Source organism: Thalassophryne amazonica, chromosome 13 (genome assembly GCF_902500255.1).
Source record: "Thalassophryne amazonica chromosome 13, fThaAma1.1, whole genome shotgun sequence".
In the NCBI taxonomy this organism is placed as follows: Eukaryota; Metazoa; Chordata; class Actinopteri; order Batrachoidiformes; family Batrachoididae; genus Thalassophryne; species Thalassophryne amazonica.
Window position 1 is genome coordinate 59409264 of NC_047115.1, and position 24685 is coordinate 59433948.

Sequence of the window (24685 nt, forward strand, 5' to 3'; positions counted from 1 at the left end):
TTATACTGGGCGTTTCCCGGGTAGCCTCTGCACCCGGGGGGGGGGGGGTTTTGGGGTATTTTCTTTTTCTTCCCTCTCTTCTCCTCTGGCTCCAGCCGGGTGAGCCGTAGTGTCGGCGTTGCTGGAGTGGTGCAGTGTGGTTATACTGGGCGTTTCCCGGGTAACCTCTGCACCTGGGGGGGGGGGGGGGTGTTTTTTGATTCCCTGTTCCACCTCCGGCTTCAGCACGCCTTTGGCCGTCTGCCATCGGCGTGGCTGAGGTTTGGGGCAGTGGGATATACCCGCAGCTAGTGGCTGGTGTAGAAGTCGGAGGAGTGGCGCCGTTTTGTGCTGTTTGCCATAACCGCTGTTCCACTCCTCCCGGTTGGCTTCTGGGGTATAGTCACGGTTGGTGACACTGGACGTGCTTCCAGTTTCCACTGCGCCAAGGGGGTGGGGTTGGGGTTGTTTTGTTTGTATGTTTTTTTTTTTTCCTCTCTTCTTGTTTTTCCCCCCAGTTTCCGCCCTCAGGGTTTGACTGTGGTGTCCTCTGGGGGGGAAAGGGCTGTGGGTCCATCTAGCCATAGACGGCCGGGGCTGGGTCCGTTGGTCATGAGGGGAGGCGTCTCCTGGGGTTGACGAGTGGAGGCGCTGGGAGTCCCCGTGGGTGACGTTGGATCCCAGAGGGACCTCGGCTGTGGTTATTACTCCTGGAGCTGGCGGGAAGTCCTCTGGGGGGTGTTGGTCCCTACATGTCGTTTGGGGGGGGGGGGGGGGGGTGTTTTAGCACTTTTATTTGTAAGCTTAAGTTTGGGGTTTTTCTTTTCTCCTCTTCCCGGGGTTTGATGGGACGGTCCCCTGGGGAGGGGGGGGGTGTTTTGGTTGTTTGTGTTTGTCTTTTTTGTTTTATGACTAAAGACCGAACATGGTTGGATAAAGGCTGACCGCACAGGTTTAAGAACTCCTGGCCACACCTGTGCTAAGTGACTGACTGAAACAAAGGCAAGGATGCAGCCAGAGGAGAGGACATCAACCATTCTGTTGGAAGACGAATGCAGATGCGGTTTCCAGCCATGGTCCCTGGAGGGGGGTGTTTCTCCTGGGCCAGGTTTGTGTGGTCGCGGGGAGGCTTCCCGTGAGGGTGGGGTACTGTTGTATGGCTGGGGGGCCTGGCTGCCTTTTTGTTTCTGTCTTTTGTTTTTCCTTCCAGGTGGCTTGCATTTGGGACTGAGTGGCTGTGTAGCTGAGGTTATCAGGACCTCACCCTGATCACCTGCGGCTCGTCAGGACTCACAGCTGTGGTGCATCTATATGGATTGGAACATGGTGGCATTTAAGACTGGAGTATACAGTGTGTATTTGCCAGAGACTCGACCTTGTGACCAGACGGGTGAGATCGTCGTCTCGGGAGCCATCTCATCATCAGTGGATGCAGAGAACGTCCAGGGTTTGATGCACGGTCTGTGAAAGAGGGGGTGAGGTCTCACGCTCGTCAGCACACTTCCTGAGGTACGTTAGATTTTGTGACTAACGTTTATACAGTCAGTAAATGTGGTGTCCCTCACACCTTATTATATTGAGCTGTACGTTAGTCATGTATCGGCTTCCACTGCAGTGGAGTTTTGTGAACTGGATGTTCCATGCCTGCAGGTTGGGAAGCTGATTAATAATTAAGCCAGGAAGTGTTTGCTGTTTATGTACACCTTTGAGTGGTCTCTCTGTGTGTAGAGTGTGGACTCACATAATGGTTCCTTCTTTCACAGACTCGGTTTGTTGCGGCCACCTGGGGGGTGTCGGCGGGGTCCTTGGGTCCGAACGGCTTCTGGCTCCGGACCGTTAGCGCTGCTGGGAGCGCACCGTATCACCACCACGCCAGACCGCACACTCTTCTGTTGTTTTGTATCACTGTTATGTATTAAATTCAGTTAGCCTTTGTACCGTGCTCTGCTTATTTTATACTGGGTCCTTCAAACGCTGGTCGGTTCTCCGGGCTGCGTCCGACACATAACAGAAAAATGATTTCATCATCCCCAAACATCCTTTCAATTGTCCAAAATATCAACATAAACTTGTGCATTTATTGATGATGTAATGACAGCCATCTCCCCAGTGCCTTTACCTGACATGCAGCCCCATATCATCAATGACTGTGGAAATTTACATGTTCTCTTCAGGCAGTCATCTTTATAAATCTCATTGGAAAGGCACCAAACAAAAGTTCCAGCATCATCACCTTGCCCAATGCAGATTCGAGATTCATCACTGAATATGACTTTCATCCAGTCATCCACAGTTCACAATTGCTTTTCCTTAGCCCATTGTAACCTTGTTTTTTTCTGTTTAGGTGTTAATGATGCCTTTCGTTTAGCTTTTCTGTATGTAAATCCCATTTCCTTTAGGCGGTTTCTTACAGTTCGGTCACAGACGTTGACTGCAGTTTCCTCCCATTCGTTCCTCATTTGTTTTGTTGTACATTTTTCAATTTTTGAGACATATTGCTTTAAGTTTTCTGTCTTGACGCTTTGTCTTCATTGGTCTACCAGTATGTTTGCCTTTAACAACATTCCCATGTTGTTTGTATTTGGTCCAGAGTTTAGACACAGCTGACTGAACAACCAACATCTTTTGCAACATTGCGTGATGATTTACTCTCTTTTAAGAGTTTGATAATCCTCTCCTTTGTTTCAATTGACATCTCTCATGTTGGAGCCATGATTCATGTCAGTCCACTTGGTGCAACAGCTCTCCAAGGTGTGTTCACTCCTTTTTAGATGCAGACTAACGAGCAGATCTGATATGATGCAGGTGTTAGTTTTGGGGATGAAAATTTACAGGGTGATTCCATAATTTTTTCCTCAGAATTGAGTGATTCCATATTTTTTTCCTCTGCTTGGTCTAAAAAAGTAACCGTTACTGACTGCCACAATCTTTTTTTCTTGATTTCTTATAGTGTTTCTTAAAGCCAGAAAGTTGCCATTTGAAATGACTTTAGTTTTGTGTCATGTCTGTGATCTGCTTTTTTTTCTACAAAATTAAACAACTGAATGAACATCCTCAGAGGCCGGTGATTCCATAATTTTTGCCAGGGGTTGTAAATGCGCAGTGAATATTCAGATGCCCTATGTATATGTGTACTGTTCCTTGCCTACTATACAGTAGGCTAGTGGGTGTATTTGGATTTAGCACAGGTCTACATATTGGCAGCCGAACCCCCATCCCACTGAGCTACCTGCTCCGCTGCTCTGCGAAGGAACGCAAATCAAAACACAAGTCTTACCCAAATATGTGGGAAAATTTGAAAATATCTGGGGATGAAAATGTTTCCTTATTTTATGTGTACAACTAAAAAATTTCAAAAAACAACAACGACAAGAACCCAAAAACAGGCTTACAAACAAAAACATCCAGTCTGCTGAAATGAGAAATGAGTGATGACATTCAATAGACTTACCTGAGGAGCAATAGAAGCCATCGCCATAGTAACCGGGCCTGCACTGGCAGGTAAAGGATCCCTGGGTGTTATAACAGACTGCGTCCTGATGACACCTGCCTGGCTGACACTCGTCCACGTCTTCAGGCAGGAACACAAGTCAAGAATCAGTAATGAGCATGAAGCAGGTGAGTGTTTCATTTTTAGAGGTCCAGAATCAGCCTCGGTTGCACTTGTGCTTTCTGCCTGTTTTTGCCTTTTGCGCACAACTTCGCTCACATCAATCTGTCAATCTGTCGCCATAAAAGGACGAAAACAAACTGGAGGAAACACTACGCCTTGTCCAGTGTGGCGATGAGCCAAGACAACCACAGGCTGACTCTGAAATAAAATACACGTGCTCTTTGCAGGATATTTCAGTGTTACGTAACCAGCTGTGCCCGAGCAGATGTTTTAACAATTACAGTGTTTGGACCCACTTAAACACTGACAACCATTTCAAAAGCATCCCGGATGAGTATTACATATGGATTCATGTCACACAGCACTTTCCATCAGACGCTAATGTTCAATTCAGCTTTTTTTTTCTGTTGTTGTTGTCAAAGTCACACCCCATGAAACTCAAATTCTGTTAATGACTGATGTAGATGAAGTCCAACACATATTCAGTCTTGGAAATGTTCAGATATCTATCCTAAGACTTGTCTATAGAAAACTGCCTGTAAAAGTGACTATTATGAATATTGAGTTTATCCAATTAATCATACTTCGTTTATCCAATTACTTATGGCCTCTAAAAATGGAGGGACTGTGTATAAAAATGACTGTAATTACTTCATGGTTAAAGTTATAGTTTGTGAAAACACTTACCTGAAATCTACACACACATATTGAATGTTTCATTTCATCTCCATTGTGGGGTGTTACAGAGGCAAAATGACAAAAATCATGTCGCTGTCCAATGACTTATGAATCTGACGGTATGTTGGACCGTTGTATGCACCAACAGTGTAGGTTTTTCAAGCACATTTTGGCTTGCAAATGCGTTATCATGAAATGACTTTAATCTTGACTAAAAAATAATAATAAAATGTTGACAAGAATAAAATTATTTTAGAAAATGGTAACCAATAGTTTGCTGAGGCATTGTTAATAAATCTAATGTACACACACAAAAAAAAATATGTCTGTATGTGTGTGTGTGTGTGTATATATATATATATATATTAGGGGTGGGCAAACATAAAAATCTTAATCGCATTAACTCAGTGACTTTCTGTGATTAATCATGATTAATCGCATGGTATATGTGAAACCCAAAAATGAATTCAAAAGCCGCTTAAAAGCACAGTTTTATTTGAAAATGTAAATGAACACTGCATAAATTTGAAAATGTAAATTTCAACTGAAACACACTATTGAAATCAAATACAAAACCACTGACAGGTCATCTGTTATCCTGTTTCATATCAAAATAACAATATTCATGTCCATGACTAAATGTACTAAAACAAATACGTCACAATTGTACACATACCACAATTTGATATGTGTACAATTGTGATGTATTTGTTTTAGTACATTTAGATTTTGTTGTGATTTGGCACTTTATAAGCTGATTAAATTGAATTGAAATTGAACATTTTAATAAATATGAATTTAGTCACTGGATCCTTAAACTTTGTACATAATGAACTCTACATGGTGAATCCTTGATCTCTGGACATAAATAGGAATAAACAAAATCTGTAGTTTTTGTCAAAAGCATTTCCTTTCAGACATTGGCATGAATGTGTTTCCATATATCTGAGCTGAGTTTACAGCTGCTGTGCTTCACTTCAGGATGTAATTTGAAAAGAAAATACAGCACGTTTCATTTTGGGAGGAAAAAAAACGTTTTAGTCGATTGTAGTTTCTTGTCTGTATTACATTTGGAAAGACGTGTCATTTTATTCATTTTGAAGTTATTAATTCCGACCGGACTCTGTCTCAGCCGTGCAGCGTTTCGAGCTGTGTGAACGGAACGGAGGACGATTCTCGTTTCTTGACAGCAACAAGACAAGAGTCCCAGTTAGTGACTTTAATCCACACAAAAGTGACTGACGATATTTTAATGGCTTTGCGAGGGGTTAAGAATTGGCTTGCCGTTTCTGAAGAGCAGTGAATCAAAGAACCAACGAGCTACTGGATCGAAGCATTGCTTCAATGGTTCATGGCTTCAAAGTGGAGCCGCGCTGCAGAAATAGTTTATTACAGACCAAACCCTGAATATCCGACTTTATCTGTACGTCCGTATGACTCTGAAACTCGGAAAAATCCGTATAATTTATGGACTATAGGTTGACATGAAAACCACCGAAAAGCTGTGTTCACCGCGGGGACACGTTCGGCTTTTCGAGATTATTCAAGTTTTTTTTTTTTTACCGATGATGAACGATGCGTAAAAAAAAATTGCATCGGTCCAAACCGGTCTGGATCCGGGCCTGATCCTGTAGAACTTTGTACCAAAAATTTCCATTCAAAAGTTCAGCGTCTTTCTGCATTTTGTTTTGTTGTGCATTGCATAGCCTGTACTTTTCTCGATCCTCGTGTCGTTTTCTGTGTGAAGTCAGCTATCAGCAGGAAGCAGCAGCATAAGCTCGCCCCCGACTGACGCTTTCAAAATAAAAAGCAACGTGCAACAGTCATAAAAGGCTAAAAAAAATAAACCGCAGCGTTAAGGGGAGGAACAAAATTGTCGGCAATAATGACCTCAATAATTAACGCAACGTTAGCGCGTTAACGTTGCCCAGCCCTAATATATATATATATATATATATATATATATATATATATATATATATATATATATATATATATATATATATATATATATATATATATATGTGTGTGTGTGTGTACACACACACACACACACACACACAGAGGCCGCTTGGCTATTATGTGTGTGTGTGTGTGTGTGTGTGTGTGTATGGCTTTGATCACATTTGCCGTTTGGTATGCTTATGTATTTTGGGTGAAGCACATACGCTGCGAAAACGGAAAGTTGATAGGACTAATATTTTCGGAGAAACTAGCGATGTTAGCTAACAGCAGTGAACAGTGGATGTTGTGCTGCAATGCACCATGGGAGTTCAGGGTTTTAAATGTTGGTGTTGTGGTTCATGCTAGTTTAATAATGTTGTTAGTGTTGTTGATTTGTGTTTCTGTAGTTCAATTGGTTTAATCAGTTTAGTTCAGTGTCATGTTGCCGTTATCATGAGTGGGTTAAGTGTCATGTCATCATTACCATGAGTGTAGTGTAGTGTAGTGCCTTTGATGTCTTCTGCCACTGTCTCTGTTTGTGGGTGTGTACAAATAAAAGCACCTGGTTGTCACAGAATGCAGAAAAGACAAAAGGTGCATGCGTGCATATGTGTGTATAACTTCAATCATAGAAAAACTGTGGAGAACTAACATTTGCCATTTGGTTGTCTTATGTATTTTGGGTGAAGGATGAACGCCGCCAATACGGAACATTGATAGAACTAACATTTTTGGAGAAACTATGGTTATTAGCTAACAACACTGAACAAAGGACATTGATAATTACATTATGGAGTCACATGCCATTCTAGCAGGGGGGAAGTAAATCATCTTTATATTAAAAGCATGCGTGTGTGATAATAATAGTATGTATATAACAACAACCTAAACAATATATAAAATTTATAAAAACTGAAAGACACTAGATCCTCTCTCACATGTGTTCTCTGCTGGTCACAGAAGAAATACACATGTGATTGCCTTTACAGCACAAGTCCACTGTTTCAAATACATGCCTTGGCACAGAAAAACAGAATTTGTTTTAAAATTGTACTCCTTTAAATCTACTGCAAACTAAACCTAAATACTGAAATGAGCTATAATATCTATCAAGCACAGCATTTTAAACACTGTGAGCTAAATCCAGTATCTTCTCAATGTTTTTCATAATTTGTATCGCCCACAAACTGAAAGTGAATGTTCAGCACATGTGCAGTGAATTTTGTATCTGGGTGCGAAACCTTGACAGCTTCGACCATCTCCTATGAATCCTGGAAGGCAAGAGCAGATATAGGTGGAGCCTCCGGTGTAGCTGCACTGAGCGCGCTCAGGAATGTCGCAGCTGTGCGTGCCTGCCGCACAGTGATCCACAGGCTGATTTACCTCTGCAGAAAGGAAGACAGATGGTCATTACACAGGAACAAATGACTTCAGTGTCCTGACAAGCTCACATGTAAAAATGACCAAATATCATATCAGAAATTTAAAGAGCTAAAAAACAAAACACTTATATGCTATGCACATGGTAAAAATCTAAATATTAGATATGCTTGTAGTGAGGTATGTGCGATATATATATAAAAAATTGTTGTCGGACTTTATGACCAACCATGATGCTACAGTAGAGAGCTTGCTAGCTCAGTTACCTTATAAATTCATTTAGGAGAAAACATTTGTCAAATTTATTTCCATTTCACTCCTAGAGTGAAATGGAAAATATTATTTTTTGAACATACGAGGGCTGTCAATAAAGTTACGGTCCTTTTTATTTTTTTCAAAAACTATATGGATTTCATTCATATGTTTTTACGTCAGACATGCTTGAACCCTCGTGCGCATGCGTGAGTTTTTCCACGCCTGTCGGTGACGTCATTCGCCTGTGAGCACTCCTTGTGGGAGGAGTCGTCCAGCCCCTCGTCGGAATTCCTTTGTCTGAGAAGTTGCTGAGAGACTGGCGCATTGTTTGATCAGAATTTTTTCTAAACCTGTGAGACACATCGAAGTGGACACGGTTCGAAAAATTAAGCTGGTTTTCAGTGAAAATTTTAACAGCTGATGAGAGATTTTGAGGTGATTCTGTCGCTTTAAGGACTTTTCACGGTGTGAGACGTCGCTCAGCGCTCTCAGGCGGCGTCATCAGCCTGTTCAAGCTGAAAACCTCCACATTTCAGGCTCTATTGATCCAGGACGTCGTGAGAGAACAGAGAAGTTTCAGAAGAAGTCGGTTTCAGCATTTTATCCGGATATTCCACTGTTAAAGGAGATTTTTTTAATGAAAGACGTGCGGACGGGTCCGCGCGTCGGGACGCAGCCGACGCGGTGCGGCGGCACAGGAAAAACACCTCCGTGTTGATAACCATTTGTAAAATCCAGGCGGCTTTTGATGGCTTTCAGTGGAGTGAGTATATGAGAAATTGTTTAACAGGCAGGACATGTTCCAACTTGTCCTTAAGGCTTTCAACAGAGGTGTTTTTCCTGTGGCGGAGCGTCGCGGCGGCTGCGTCCCGACGCGCGGACCCGTCCGCACGTCTTTCATTAAAAAAATCTCCTTTAACAGTGGAATATCCGGATAAAATGCTGAAACCGACTTCTTCTGAAACTTCTCTGTTCTCTCACGACGTCCTGGATCAATAGAGCCTGAAATGTGGAGGTTTTCAGCTTGAACAGGCTGACGACGCCGCCTGAGAGCGCAGCGCGACGTCTCGCACCGTGAAAAGTCCTTAAAGCGACAGAATCACCTCAAAATCTCTCATCAGCCGTTAAAATTTTCACTGAAAACCAGCTTAATTTTTCGAACCGTGTCCACTTCGATGTGTCTCACAGGTTTAGAAAAAATTTTGATCAAACAACGCGCCAGTCTCTCAGCAACTTCTCAGACAAAGGAATTCCGACGAGGGGCTGGACGACTCCTCCCACAAGGAGTGCTCACAGGCGAATGACGTCACCGACAGGCGTGGAAAAACTCACGCACGCGCACGAGGGTTCAAGCATGTCTGACGTAAAAACATATGAATGAAATCCATATAGTTTTTGAAAAAAATAAAAAGGACCGTAACTTTATTGACAGCCCTCGTATATAACCATGCATTGTTTTTCTAAATCTGGATTGGGTGATGACATTCCAGTGGAGGCATGGAAATGTCTAGGAGAGATGGCAATGGAGTTTCTAACCAAACTGTTTAATAAAATCTTGGAAAGTGAGAAGATGCCTGAGGACTGGAGATGAAGTGTGCTGGTTCCTATTTTCAAGAACAATTATGATGTGCAGAGCTGCAGTAACTACAGAGGCATAAAGTTGATCAGCCAATGCATGAAGTTATGGGAAAGAGTAGTAGAAGCTAGGCTTAGAAAACAGCAGCAATATGGTTTCATGCCGAGAAAGAGCACAACAGATGCAATTTTTACTCTGAGTACTGATGGAGAAGTATTGAGAAGGCCAGAAGGAATTACATTGTGTGTTTGTGGATTTAGAGAAAGCTTATGATAGGGTGCCAAGAGAAGAGTTGTGGTATTGTATGAGGAAGTCTGGAGTGACAGAGAAGTATGTGAGGGTGGTGCAGGACATGTGCAAGGACAGTGTGACGGCGGTGAGATGTGCAGTAGGAATGACAGATGCATTCAAGGTGGAGGTGGGATTACACCAAGGATCAGTCCTGAATCCTTTCTTGTTCACAATGGCAATGGACAGGTTGATAAATGAGATGAGACAGCAGTTTCCACGGACTATGATGTTTGCAGATAACATTGTGATCTGTTATGAGAGTAGAGAGCAGACTGAGACTAGCCTGGAGAGGTAGAGATACGCTCTGGAGAGAAGGGGAATGAACGCCAGTAGCAGCAAGACTGAGTACATGTGTGTGAATGAGAGGGAGCCCAGTGAAATAGTGCAGTTACAAGGAGTAGAAGTGGTGAAAGTAGATGAGTTTAAATATTTGGGATCAACTGTCCAAGCTAATGGAGAGTGTGATAGAGAGGTTAAGAAGAGAGTGTAGGCAGGGTGGAGCGGGTGAAGAAACTTAGCAGGAGTGATTTGTGACAGAAGAATATCAGCAACAGTGAAGGGGAAAGTTTACAAGACAGTAGTGAGACCAGCTATGTTGTACGGTTTAGATACGGTGGCACTAACAAAAAGACAGGAGGCAGAGCTGGAGGTGGAAGAGCTGAAGATGTTGAGATTCTCTTTGGGAGTGACAAGAATGGACAAGATTAGGAAGGAACATATCTGAGGGACAGCTCAGGTGGGACGGTTTGGAGACAAAGTCAGAGAGGTGAGATTGAGATGGTTTGACACGTGCAGAGGAGGGACCCAGGGTATATAGAGAGAAGGATGCTGAAGATGGAGCCACCAGGCAGGAGGAGAAGAGGGAGGCCAAAGAGGAGGTTTACAGATGTGCTGCAGGAGGACATGCAGGTGGTTGGAATGACAGTGGAAGATGCACATGACAGGATGAGACAGAAATGGTTGATCTGCTGTGGTGACCCCTAACGAGAGCAGCCAAAAGAAGAAGAAAAAGGAGGATTGGCTGAGACAGCTGCTAACATGATAGCTTTCAGCAGCTAATATTGTAACAGACTTCGAACTGATGCCCTTGTTCATATGGACATTTCCATCTATACAAACAGCAGTACTGGTACATGAGTCAAATGCTGAGGATAACACAATAAAATCAAATGACTTATTTACGAGGTCTTTTAGAAAAGTATCCGACCTTATTATTTTTTTCAAAAATCATATGGATTTGAATCACGTGTGATTGCGTCAGACAAGCTTGAACCTTTGTGCGCATGCATGAGTTTTTTCACGCCTGTTGGTTGCGTCATTCGCCTGTGAGCAGGCTTTGAGTGAGGAGTGGTCCATCCATCTCGTCGTTTTTTTCATTGTTTAGGAATGGCTCAGAGACTGCCGCTTTGCTTGATCAAACTTTTTTCAGAAACTGTGAGGGACATCAAAGCGGACACCATTCGAGAAATTCAGATGGTTTTTGGTGAAAATTTTATGGGCTTCAAAGAGATTACGGAGTGTTACTGTCGCTTTAAGGATGGCCCAGAGCGACTGGTGGTGCGCCGCACTCCGAAGCCGTCATCGACAGGCTGAGCGACCATTTCATTTCTAAACGGATGGCTGTATGGATCCGTGACCATCGTGTGCAATTTCTCTGGTTATCACAAGAGCTGGACATCAACCATTTTCCGGCAGATTTCACTTTTAACAAGAGATTTTGTCATGGAAAGCCAAGCGGAGGCTTCGCGCGTCACAATGGATTCGCTACTGGAGCGAGACAAAACCACCTCCGTTTTGGTCTCACAGGACAGCTTTGAGATGGCGTTCAGACAGCTGTCGGTGGTTTTTCCATCGAGTGATTATCTGAGAAATTGTGGATGTGCCTGGACATGCCAGAACATGTCCTGTGAGGCTTCATCACGGCGTTGCTTTGCACCATGCAGCACCGCCGCGACGCGCGAAGCCTCCTCTCCTCTTTCCATGACAAAAACTCCTGTAACAGTGGAATGTGCCGTTCATTTCCAAACTGGACGCTATGTTTTATCTGGGACGTCATCTGGCTAGCACAGGAATTGTGAAAAGATGTGGACATCAGCACTTTTTCGGCAGATTGAGACAGACGTGCGGAGGAATTCCGCGCGTCTATGGGGCAGTGGGCTGGCCTCGGCTGGCCCGGACGCTCAGCTTCTGCATGATGATTGGATGATCTGTCTGAGGCTGAATCCCTTTTTGATTGACAGCGAAATGAGCGAATCAGCGATCTTTTGGTGTAAACATCTGTGGGAGCATTTTTTAATTTTCATTCTGTTCTGAGTTGAACCGGAGACTTTCCTAATCCTCTTAGCGGCATTTTCTTTGTTAAAAATGACTAGCGACAAATCGAGCTTCTATTTCTGGTGTTTTTTTTTGTAGCTGCTTGTGTTTGGAGACTGACTTCTATCACTCTTTCTGACTTCTATCGCAGTTTCTGTCCCTACCGAGCAGCGGGTGCTGCTGAGCTCCTCCACTGTCACAAAGCACTCACAGGCGGACAAACTTCACACGAGCCTCGCACCAGTCCCAGCTAGCTAGGTAGCAAGCTGCACATAATGGCAGACAATTTGAATGTTGTGGACCAGATTTTGGCGAAGCCATCTGATAGTCTTCCTTATGAAGAAAAACTTAGAGTTAAACAGCAGGGCCGATCAACTCCTCAGATTAATTTGTTGCAAAAGGTGGGGAGAGCTGACTGACTGGAAGTGCTGTAACAAATAAAACGTACTGTTTATTGAAAAGGAACGGAGGGTAGAATTTACGTATAAATAAACCGACACATTTTATGACGTAGGCCGAAATTGAGCTTCCCCTCCTTGAAGGACCAGCATCCACCACAGGTGTGTGTGTGTGTGTGTGTGTTGCAATTGGTACTATTGCGACTGCGACCCCTCTGTTGGTTGCTTTGAAATGCACCCGCCGTGGTGTTTTTTTTTTTTTTTAGTTTGAGATGCTGGTTGTCATCTAATACGTCATGTGCACACTCAGTTGGTGGTGGTGCTGGCGGTGTGTGTGTGTGTGTGTTGGCAATTGGTAGCTACCCCTCTGTTGGTTGCTTTGAAATGCACCCGCCGTGGTGTTTTTTTGTTTGTTTAGTTCGAGATGCTGCGTGTGATCTAATAGGTTATTTGTACTTGTGTGTGTGTGTGTGTGTGTGTGTGTGTGTGTGTGCGTGCGAACATGTGCACGCGTGTTTGTTTGTTTGTGTGTGTGTGTGTGTGTGAGAGAGAGAGAGAGAGAGAGCGCTGGTCCGGTCATGGTTAATGTGATGATTATTGTGAGGGATTAGGGCTGCGTGAATAGTGAAAATAAGCAAAAATAAGCTATTAATAGTGGTACCCACCTGGTGGATTTCATAAGCCCCCCTTAAGACTGAGATCTGGCGACGGGACTGTGTGCAGTTTATTTTAAGTGTGGCGCACAGCATTTTTCGCAAGACCCCCCCCCCCCCCCCCCCCCCCCCCGCCCTTCTTTTTTTTTTTTTGCACCGGAGCCACCCAACCTACTGCGCTCCGGGACCTCCCGCTAGAGTCAGGCAGATATACAGATAGGCAGAGAGAGGCAGATGTTGGCACTTATAATCGGCCAGGCTGACAATCGGCCACCCCCAGGCCAATAATTGGTAATATATGTTAGATCTGCCACAAACGACTATTTTGATAGTCAACTAGTCAGCGATTATTTTTGCAATTAGTCGACTAGTCGGATCATGCGTAAATTGCAGCTTATCGCATTTTATTGATATGGATACCATTATCAATTCCGCTTATCAATCCGATTCCTTATCGATTCCCTTATTGATACCTCCTGTGAATTTTCTGTGTCCTACAAGCAGGCTTTACAGGTTTTCTATGTCAACATTTTATTGAGTGTTAAAGTAAATAAATATGAAATTGGTCACTGGATCCTTGATCTCTGGCCATAAATAAACTCTACATGGTGGATCCTTGATCTCTGGACATAGACAGAAAAAAATCTGAAGTTTTTGTCAAAAGCATTTCCTTTCAGGCATTAACAGCATGAAAGTCTTTCCATACCTCTGAACTGAGCTCAGCTGGCTGCTGGAGTCTGCATGTCTGCAGCCATACATTCTTGGGCTGCTGCCAATCAGCCAGGACGTCTCATTTTGGGAGGAAAAAAAACCCCTTTTTGATCGATTGCAGTTTATTGTTTGTAATATAACATTTGGAAAGAGGTGTCATTTGATTTAAATGGCGATTTGCTTTGAAGTTATTAATTCCGAGCAGACTCTATCTTTCTAACTTGATTTGGCGGCGCAGCGTTTGGAGCAGCAGAACAGAGGATAATTCTCGTTTCTTTCTCGCAACAACACAGGAGTCCCAGTTAGTCGCTTTAATACGCACAAAAGTGACTCATGATTGACATATTTTAATGGCTTTGAGAGGAGTTAAGAACCAGAGTTGTCCCTTCTGAAGAGGAGCGAAGCAAAGATCCAATGAAGCAGTTCCATTTTTCTGTGGAGTTTATAGTCTGAACCAGTACATCCCCAATACCAAGTGAGACTTAAGGAACATAACTGTAATTAGTAATATGTAAATCCCACTTACGGATACACGTCCGCCCATCACTGCTGAACTGATAGCCATCTTCACATTCACAGCGAAATGTTCCGGGCTGATTGTTGCAGATCGCATGGGGTCCGCAGATGTGCGGAGTCTCTCTGCACTCATCAATGTCTGAAAAAGACAAAAGCTGATTATCATATTGTAATAAATGCTGTATTAGTGCAACATTTGTACAGAGCTTTTCAAATAAGTTTTTGAAATCCAGATTTATCACAAGTGTCCTTCACTATCAGATGTTGTGAACACAATCTAGGAGCAGTGCTTAATTAGATTTCCTAATTGTAAATGCTTCAAGATAATTAGATTTCCTAATTGTAAATGCTTCAAGATTGTATCTTTTCCGTGTCTGAACTACATCCATCCTTTTTAGTTCTGCATGTGCCTTGGAGCACTTCCTGTCTGGTCTTCAGTGCAAAGATACATTGTTACCCACAGTGTGGGCTGAGATTGGAACCACACCAGAGATGTTAACCCGCTCTCGGACTGTGGAAACCACTGTTTACAGAATGAGGCTCTCCTTGCTAACTGGTGAGATTACCAAGATCTCCAGGAAAAAAAGGCTTGAGAAGTTATTTAGAGGAGAATTTGTGGAAACATTCCAATTTCCTTCACGTCAAAAATAGCTCAGGAAAATGTCAATATATCATATTAATAGTGAAGCTGAAAGTGTGCTACACCTTCTTTATGGTCACAAGCAATACCTACAAACATACCATAACATGCGCGTCCATCACCGTTGAAACCAGCAGCGCACTCGCAGGTGAACTGAGTCCCGTGTTCAGGTCTGCACACAGCATTGGTGTCACAGCCATGTCTTCCAGTGAAACATGGATTCTCCTCTGGTTGTCCTCCTTAGAATGGATTACATATTTTAGAGTTCTCTTGTACTGTTACCTCCAGTACTTTCATCATAAACACCATTCAACAATTACTGCCTTTTCTCATAATGGTCTCAGAGTCAGGATATTATATGTTGTTATCCAGGAAGGATGTGAGGCTCAGACTAAAACAGGAAGACAAAAAATAATCTCACGACCTCACCATTGATATCCCCGATCTTGTTGCTCATGGCAAACCGGATGAGTTGATTATTAACGTCGTACAAGACAAAGACCTGGTCCACACTGAGCAGCTGTGTCGGTCTCATATCTCTTGGAGAGTCATCATACTGGCAGCTCTGGAAAGTGATGGTTTGACGCCATTGATAGGTTCTGGGCTCAGGGGAACCATTGGGCGGAATTACAATGTAATCCCGAGTGGAGGATGAGGTAATTACTGAAAAGATAAAAACCAAACTGAACAAAACTTCCAACATAAAATTAAATCTATGTTAATATGAGGGAAAGCCAGTCTCCCAATGCTGATTTCTGCCATTCTGTTTCAAAAAATAGTGAAATCGGGCCGATTAATCACAACACCAGTCTAAAGTTGTGTGTCATAGTATTATACACAATTATACACTGCCAACTGCAAGTGACACTGAGTGCACAATAACATGAGAGTTACCGTGCAAACGCATCATGGTACTGTGTGCAGTGTATGCACTAATGTCTGTGGTTATAACAAGAAATTACTACAAAGATCTGTTAGCATATGAAAACTGTGTTTTGCTCAAGACTGCGGCCTTTCATGGGATTATGGATGTATATTATATTTCCAGAGGAGATTTGAAGGGGTCAGTAAACAGTGAGTCTATGAACATGCACACACACTGATTTCTGCACTCCACTCCACTGGCTCTATGCCAGAACAGAAAATAATCAGCACTGTGTTTTAATTTTAGCCTTTAATTGTAACCTGGCATTAAAGTGACCGCACAGTCAAATCTGCATTGAAACATCAATGATATATTTCATGATGCAGTAACAAAATATAAATCAAAGCTGTCTATAAAATTCACCCGTTTTTCCCCACTGGCAACAATTGTTGCCAAAGTGTATCACTGTCATTTTCTACTCACAATAAAAAAATCTCAAAGGTACTAATGCAACTTTTTCCACTTATAAAAAAAAAAAAAAAAAAAAATCTGGGTATAAACGGGTTAAAGTAAAAGGTGCATATTACCCTCTGCATTAAATTATATCTGATTATTCACTTTTGTGGCTCACAATTTTTTTTAACATGTTAAAAAAATTTCCGGCTTAGTCATTACATCCTGCAACACCACTATGACCACAGATTACACACATTTTTATGCCCTGTTCAGGTATCTGTTTTTTTTTTTTACCCAAACATGTACACAGTTAGTTGTCTCAAATCAGCAATGGGATACTGTCTTAAGGGGCACAATGTTTGATTATGGAATCTAATTTTTAAACATCTATTGAAAACTTGAAAGGTTCTCTTCTGTTCATATAAAATACTCCAAGTAGATTTTGCAAAGTGCACAATTTACTTGTTCTCTCATGCTTGTGTATTGTCCAATCTTTTCTAAAGCTGATGAATAAATATTCCAATACTGTCCAAAACTAAATACAGTTTACATCACCTTGACTAAAGAGCTAACAATTGTAATTACGTCACAGTGAAAGAAAAAAGACAACTGTCAGACGTCAACAATAAGAATATCATGTCCATAAGTGCTGTGGTGGGAGATTTGCTTAGTATACTTGATGTGTTCTCTTAGTGGTTTAGCGTCATTTGGTAAAGGTTAAAAAAAAAAAAAACCTTCTTAAATCCCACTGTGACTTACAGCAAATGTCATGACTGTGTGTTCAGGGTGTATCTTACAGTTGCTGCTGTACTGGTAGATCTCGGAGTAAGGACCAATCTGCACGACGGAATCACGAGGCACCTCTGGGATCCGTCCATCCAGCATGGTGTTCACCACCAGGTGATCGTGCTCATCAATGCCTTTGAACTCCTGCCTGATTGTTAGCTTTTCGTTTCCTGGCAGAAAGATCACCTCAACCTGCCGTGTGAACTCTCCCCCTTTGGAGGATGGACAAGGAGATATTAACTATAAGACAAACACACAATGGCCCTGCATGAACTTTGGCTCGCTGCCCTCTTTTTAGTGAGGTAATGTGAGGGGAATTCAGCTGGACGCAGTAAACGGAACTGCAGCTGTGTGAAAAACTCTGCTTGAAACATCCCTGACATGGTTGTATTAACACTTACGGTTCTCCAATCTAATCTATCATCACTATTGTCATTGTGTAACCTGGTGAAGACTGAACAAGCTCCAAAACGTGGTGGGGCAGTAGTGGACATATTCCCTCACCAATAAGACTGAAGCCATTCTTGAAGCCGGGTTTCTCCAAAGCAAACGACCAACCGATCGCACCACCGAGGGTTGCGAGGGGCTGAAGTGAATGGCCAATATCAGAAGGGATGTCACTGATGGCTACGTAGGAACGGCCATCATTCACGACGACGTATGAGTGGAGATCATTGCCAGTAAACTCCTGTGGAGAAGGAGAGTTGCCCACATACACTTTTCCATACACTTTGCCATTCATCCTCTGTGGCTTTCCTGCAAAGACAAAACAAAACCATCAATGTACGTCATAAAGACAGGCCCCACAACCATGTAACTAAAGCCCTACTTCCCTATTTCTCAAATAATAATATGAAACATTGTGCAAGGACACACACTTCTATTATTAGGTAATGATGAAAGAACTGATATGTTCTAATTCATATGTGCTCACCTTGAGGGGATAACAAAGAGTGATGCCTGTTAGACGGGTTAGCCCAGAGGTGGGTAATCATGTACCATGAAGGGCCGAGACACTGCAGGTTTTTCTTACAACCAATCACCTCAGCAGGTGATTCCAGTAATGGTGAGTCCAGTGATTGGTTGTAAGAAAAACCTGCAGTGTCTGGGTCCTCGTTGCCCACCCCTGGGTTAGCCCGTACTCATCGACCTGAATTTAGACCTAGGCAATTACTATTTTTCTTCGTATTGCATCACTCAAAGTCATTTGTTCTTTCATTCTTTTACCATGATCTGATCATTGTTCAATTCATTCATTTATTTCCTAAACCCACTTACTCCAATCAAGGATCACGGGGGGCTGGAGAACTATCCCAGCAGTCATCGGGGGCGAGGAAGGGTATACCCTGGAGAGGATGTACCACCTGTAACCAATTTCACTTTTGGCAAGCTAGACAAACCACATACAAAAAACATGCTAGCAAGGCATGCTAACAGAGACGCCAAATAAGAATTTTCAGCCCAGTGGCATTGTCATGTCCACTGAGGAGGTTATGTGCTTAGAGGCGATTATCAGATTGTGAGATGACCATTCAGATGAAGAGGACTATCTGGATAAATTCTGGTGTTCATTTGGGTAGTTGTAGGTGAATTCTGGAATTGCTATAACAGCCACATTTTGTAAAATCAGTTTTTATCTACAGTTTATAGTTGTGTGTGGTTTGGTCACATCTGGTCTGGGAGTATGTGCTGGTGCCACATGTTGCCACATCCACCAACACGACTGAACTGCCTTGGGTCTTGGATTGTTTAGGTACTCAGATGACCCAGTGAAACCAAAGCCATAGTTCATGATATTTAAAGCATGACGAAAATTAGTGTGGTGAGACATTTTCAAAAATTCTGGTCAATTTCTCAAAAACTCTGCAGTCTTAATTAAGCCTGTCGATCAATCATATCTCTATGTTGTTTGTATTATTTGTGGATAATTTAGTCTTGGCAGAGGTGTGTACTCTCCTAATTTCTGTTATGAATCAACCAAACAGAAAACAAAATATGTAGCTGAAAATATTGGTTGGGAAAATAAGGTACAGTTTTTCATAACTGATAAAGTGACTAATTTTTCTAGAGTCCTTATTTTCAGCTACATATTTTGTTTTCTGTTTGGTTGACAATACGAGCAAGTAAACATAACTAAAAGAATTACAGGTCAAGTGGTTAGTCCACTTGCTTTCAAAAAAGGAGGTTCTTGGGTCAAGGTCACCTGTGTCCATTCTCCATGTATTGTGGCATTGTATCAGGAAGGCCATCAGGCGAAAAATCTGTGACAAAAGTAAAATGCAGATCCATATCTGATCCGCTGTAGTTACCCTGAGCAAAAAGGGAGAAGCCATAAGATCATACTATCAATGCACTTTGATTTCTTGGGGCAGATCAGGTTTGGGAGCAAGTGCTGATGCTGGGCATTACTGCATCCACAGCGCCACCTAACTATCTTGGGTTCCAGCTGGCAACCACCCAGGCAGACAACCAGTCCATCCCAATCTGTTTAAAGTAGTCACCTATCTGCTGTAGACAGTTTAAATGTTGGCGAACTCTATTCCATTTCCAGTTGCTGGGTTCCTCAATACTGAGGCAGCTGTGTGCTGGAACATGCACGGGAAATTGTGCCACGTGGCCAAAATATTGTAGTTGACATTCTCTCAATGTGCAAGTGATCCATCCGCCTTCTCTAGCTCTCCCTCAGTAACCGCTAATTTGACGTTCACACTGTCCAGGGCAGATGGCAGACAGTGTGTGTGGCATCGTGTGGGTGAGCGGTTTTCTGATGTCAATGTTGTGGATCGAGTGGCCCATGGTGGCGGTGGGGTTATGGTATGGGCAGGCGTCTGTTATGGACGAAGAACACAGGTGCATTTTATTGATGGCATTTTGAACACACAGAGATACAGTGACGAGATCCTAAGGCCCATTGTTGTGCCATACATCCATGAACATTACCTCATGTTGCAGCAGGATAATGCACAGCCCCATGTTGCAAGGATCTGTACACAATTCTTGGAAGCTGAAAATGTCCCAGTTCTTGCATGGCCGGCATACTCACCGGACATGTCACCCATTGTGTTGTGTGGGCCGCTGAAGAGGAGGTACTGCTGGCCCACCACCACCAGAGGGCACCATGCCTGGAGTGCGGGCTCCAGGCACCAGAGGGCGCTGCCACCTCACAGGAGCAGCCGGGGTGACAGCTGTCACCAACGACAGCTGTTACCAATCATCTGATCTGCATCGGTATATCAGCAAGACGTCATCTCCACCTCTTTGCCGAGATATCGCTCTACCGAGGAGGTAACGTATCCAGCCAATCGTGTTGTCTTTTTGACCATAAATACTTTTTTGCCTTTACGCAGATAGTGAGTACAACAGCAGGAGACTGTATTGGACCCTTTGGATAAGTACTCACATTCCTGCACTAACAGTGTTTTCCTGACGAGAGGTGGAGGTGGTTTTTCCACCATACGTGTTGCTGGGTGCAGGCGCACCCAATCTGACTGTTTCTGTTCCTCGCCAGCAGTACCAGATCCGACAAGCGGAGGCAGTGGCCACCTGGGAGTTCGGGACTTGGCGGCTCCAGTATTCCCGGGGTTCGGTGGCGGAGGAAATCGTGTGGTTCTGGTTCTGCTTTGGACAGACGTCTTCTATCTTCGAGCCTGCCCACATGACACCTTTGTGATTCGACTTTATTGTCTATTATTGTAATCGGTTGTGTTTGTTGTGCTTATTTCACAACAGTAAAAGTGCTATTTGACTTCCTCCATTGTCCGTTCATTTGCGCCCCCTGTTGTGGGTCCGTGTTCCTACACTTTCACAACAGGATATCTCGGCCAACGTCATGGATCCCGAGGGGCGTCAACCGGCTGTTGAACGGCCAATGGAAGAACAGGGCGCACAGGCGTCCGCAGGAGGAATGATCGGTGAGTTGCAGCGAATCCTCACCGCTTTCACGGCTCGGTTGGATCTAATGACCGAGCAGAACGTCCTCCTTAACCGCAGGGTGGAGGCTCTCGCCGCGCAGGTGGAAGCGCGCCCTCAGGGCGCTGCTGCGGCTCTCCCTCCTGTCGACCCTGTGCGTAACAGTGACGTTCCACAGGTCGTTCAACGACCCCTCCCACCTTCCCCGGAAGCATACATAAGCCCTCCAGAGCCGTACGGGGGTTGTGTGGAGACGTGCGCGGACTTTCTTATGCAGTGTTCGCTCGTCTTCGCACAACGTCCCATCATGTACGCGACTGATGCCAGCAAAATAGATTATGTGATAAATCTGCTTCGCGGTGAGGCACGCGCTTGGGCTACAGTGCTCTGGGAGCAAAATTCACGGCTCCTTCAGACATATGATGGGTTTGTGAGGGAGTTCAGAACAGTGTTCGATCACCCAAATAGAGGAGAGACCGCTTCAGCCGTGCTGCTGTCAATGAGACAGGGGCGCCGGAGCGCAGCTGCTTATGCAGTCGACTTCCGCATCGCGGCTGCGAGGTCCGGCTGGAATAGCACTACCCTCCGCGCCGCCTTCGTAAACGGACTGTCGTTGGTCCTGAAGGAGCACCTGGTGGCTAAGGACGAACCGCGGGATTTAGATGGGCTTATTGATCTCGTTATACGATTAGACAATCGGTTAGAAGAACACCGTCGGGAACGAGACGAAGGGCGTGGCCGGGCACGCGCCGTCCCTCTCCCTTCCAGCTCCGACCGAGCTCCGCCCTCCCCACGCTCCACGGCCCCTACGCTCCGTGTGGTTACAGCTCCCCCTGCTGATGAAGCTATGGACACGAGCAGGGCCACATTTAGACCACCGGATAGACAGAGGAGGCTGGTCCGCGGAGCGTGCTTTGTTTGTGGCTCGATAGAGCATCAGGTGAGGGACTGCCCCGAGCGGTTAAAACACCAACGCCCGCCCCTAGAAACTGGGCTAGGGGTGGGCCAAGACATTCACGTGGGACACACCCATATTGCCACACGACTCCCGGTTACAATCCTTTATGAGGATTTAACCCTTCAGGCCCCAGCACTGGTGGACACGGGCTCTGAAGGGAATTTGCTAGACAGCAAATGGGCCAGGGAGGCAGGGCTCCCTCTGGTGGCACTTACTTCACCTGTGCAAGTACGGGCACTAGATGGCTCCCTACTCCCTTTAATCACACATAAGACACCTCCAGTAACTCTGGTGGTGTCAGGGAACCACCGGGAGGAGATCGAGTTTTTTGTGACTCCTGCCACCTCCCGTGTGATTCTCGGGTTCCCCTGGATGTTAAAACACAATCCCTGGATCGATTGGCCGTCCGGGGTAGTGGTTCAGTGGAGCGAGACCTGCCATCGGGTATGTTTAGGTTCCTCGGTTCCTCCCGGTTCCCAGGCTAAGGAGGAGGTCAGAGTCCCGCCCAATCTCGGGACAGTGCCGGTGGAGTACCATGACCTTGTGGACGTGTTCAGTAAGGATCTGGCGCTCACCCTTCCCCCGCACCGCCCGAACATCCGGGACTCTTTAGCTGCCGGGTTGATCCGGAATTCCACCTCCCCGATGGGTGCAGGTTTCTTTTTTGTGGGGAAAAAGGATGGCGGACTACGTCCATGCATTGATTACAGGGGGCTGAACGAAATCACGGTTCGTAACCGATACCCATTGCCCTTGTTGGATTCAGTGTTCACGCCCCTGCATGGAGCCCAATTGTTCACTAAACTAGATCTTAGAAATGCGTATCACCTGGTTCGGATCCGGAAGGGAGACGAGTGGAAGACGGCATTTAACACCCCCTTAGGTCACTTTGAGTACCTGGTCATGCCGTTCGGTCTTACAAACGCCCCCGCGACGTTCCAAGCATTGGTTAATGATGTCTTGCGGGATTTCCTGCACCGATTCGTCTTCGTATATCTGGACGATATACTCATCTTTTCTCCGGATCCTGAGACCCATGTCCGGCATGTACGTCAGGTCCTGCAGCGGTTGCTGGAGAACCGGCTGTTTGTGAAGGGCGAGAAGTGCGAGTTCCACCGCACTTCTTTGTCCTTCCTGGGGTTTATCATCTCCCCTAACTCCGTCGCTCCTGATCCGGCCAAGGTCGCGGCGGTGAGAGACTGGCCCCAACCTACTGGCCGTAGGAAACTGCAACAGTTCCTCGGCTTTGCGAATTTCTACAGGAGGTTCATTAAGGGCTACAGTCAGGTAGTTAGCCCCCTGACAGCCCTGACCTCACCAAAAGTCCTCTTCACCTGGTCGGATCGTTGCGATGCCGCGTTCAAGGAGTTGAAACGGCGCTTCTTGTCTGCACCCGTTCTGGTGTAGCCCGATCCTAGTCGCCAGTTAGTGGTTGAAGTGGACGCCTCGGACTCAGGGATAGGAGCTGTGCTTTCCCAGAGCGGGAAGACCAATAAGGTCCTTCACCCGTGTGCCTATTTTTCCCGCAGGTTGACCCCGGCCGAACGGAACTATGACGTCGGCAATCGAGAACTCCTTGCGGTGAAAGAGGCTCTTGAAGAGTGGAGACATCTGTTGGAGGGAACGTCCGTGCCATTTACGGTTTTCACTGACCACCGGAACCTGGAGTATATCAGGACCGCCAAGCGGCTGAACCCCAGGCAAGCCCGCTGGTCACTGTTCTTTGGCCGTTTTGACTTCCGGATCACCTACCGTCCCGGGACAAAAAACCAGAGATCGGATGCCTTGTCCCGGGTACATGAAGATGAAGTCAAACCGGAGTTGTCGGATCCACCGGAACCCATCATCCCGGAGTCCGCTATCGTGGCCACCCTCACCTGGGACGTAGAGAGAACCGTCCGGGAGGCCCTGGCACGAAGCCCAGACCCCGGAACTGGGCCGAAGAACAGACTCTACGTCCCACCAGAGGCTAGGGCTGCAGTCCTGGACTTCTGTCACGGCTCCAAGCTCTCCTGTCATCCAGGGGTGCGAAGAACCGTGGCAGTTGTCCGGCAGCGCTTCTGGTGGGCGTCCCTAGAGGCCGACGTCCGGGATTATATCCAGGCCTGCACCACCTGCGCCAGGGGCAAGGCTGATCATCACAGGGCTTCGGGACTGCTCCAGCCGCTGCCCGTGCCTCATCGCCCCTGGTCCCACATCGGCCTGGATTTTGTCACGGGCCTCCCGCCGTCCCAGGGCAACACCACCATCCTCACGATAGTGGACCGATTCTCCAAGGCGGCCCACTTCGTGGCCCTCCCGAAGCTCCCGACTGCCCAGGAGACAGCGGACCTCCTGGTCCACCACGTCGTCCGGCTGCATGGGATTCCAACAGACATCGTCTCCGATCGCGGTCCCCAGTTCTCCTCGCAAGTCCCGTGTAAGCGCCTTGGGGCAACTGTTTGTTGTGATTTGGCGCTATATAAAAAAATTGATTGATTGATTGATTGAAGTCTGGAGGAGCTTCTGCCGGGAACTGGGGGCCACGGTGAGTCTCTCATCCGGGTATCATCCCCAGACCAACGGGCAAGCAGAACGGGCCAATCAGGAGGTGGAACAGGCCCTGCGTTGCGTGACGGCCACGCACCCGGCAGCCTGGAGTACCCATTTGGCCTGGATCGAGTATGCCCATAACAGCCAGGTGTCGTCAGCCACCGGCCTCTCCCCTTTTGAGGTGTGTCTGGGGTACCAGCCTCCTTTGTTTCCGGTGGTTGAGGGAGAGGTC

At 45.4% G+C, this 24685-nt stretch overlaps 1 protein-coding gene across 1 annotated transcript in view; it reads right to left on the reverse strand.

Moving 5' to 3' along the window:
• Window positions 1-24685, reverse strand: part of nid1a (nidogen 1a) — a 58776-nt gene that overhangs the window by 22772 nt on the left and 11319 nt on the right. Inside the window, exons 6-12 of the mRNA XM_034184216.1 lie at window positions 17559-17810; window positions 17066-17266; window positions 15377-15610; window positions 15049-15186; window positions 14318-14446; window positions 7456-7599; window positions 3431-3550 (exon numbers count right to left, since the gene is read on the reverse strand). Of these exons, the coding sequence (XP_034040107.1) occupies window positions 3431-3550; window positions 7456-7599; window positions 14318-14446; window positions 15049-15186; window positions 15377-15610; window positions 17066-17266; window positions 17559-17810 (1218 nt within the window). The remainder of the gene's footprint in view (window positions 1-3430; window positions 3551-7455; window positions 7600-14317; window positions 14447-15048; window positions 15187-15376; window positions 15611-17065; window positions 17267-17558; window positions 17811-24685) is intronic.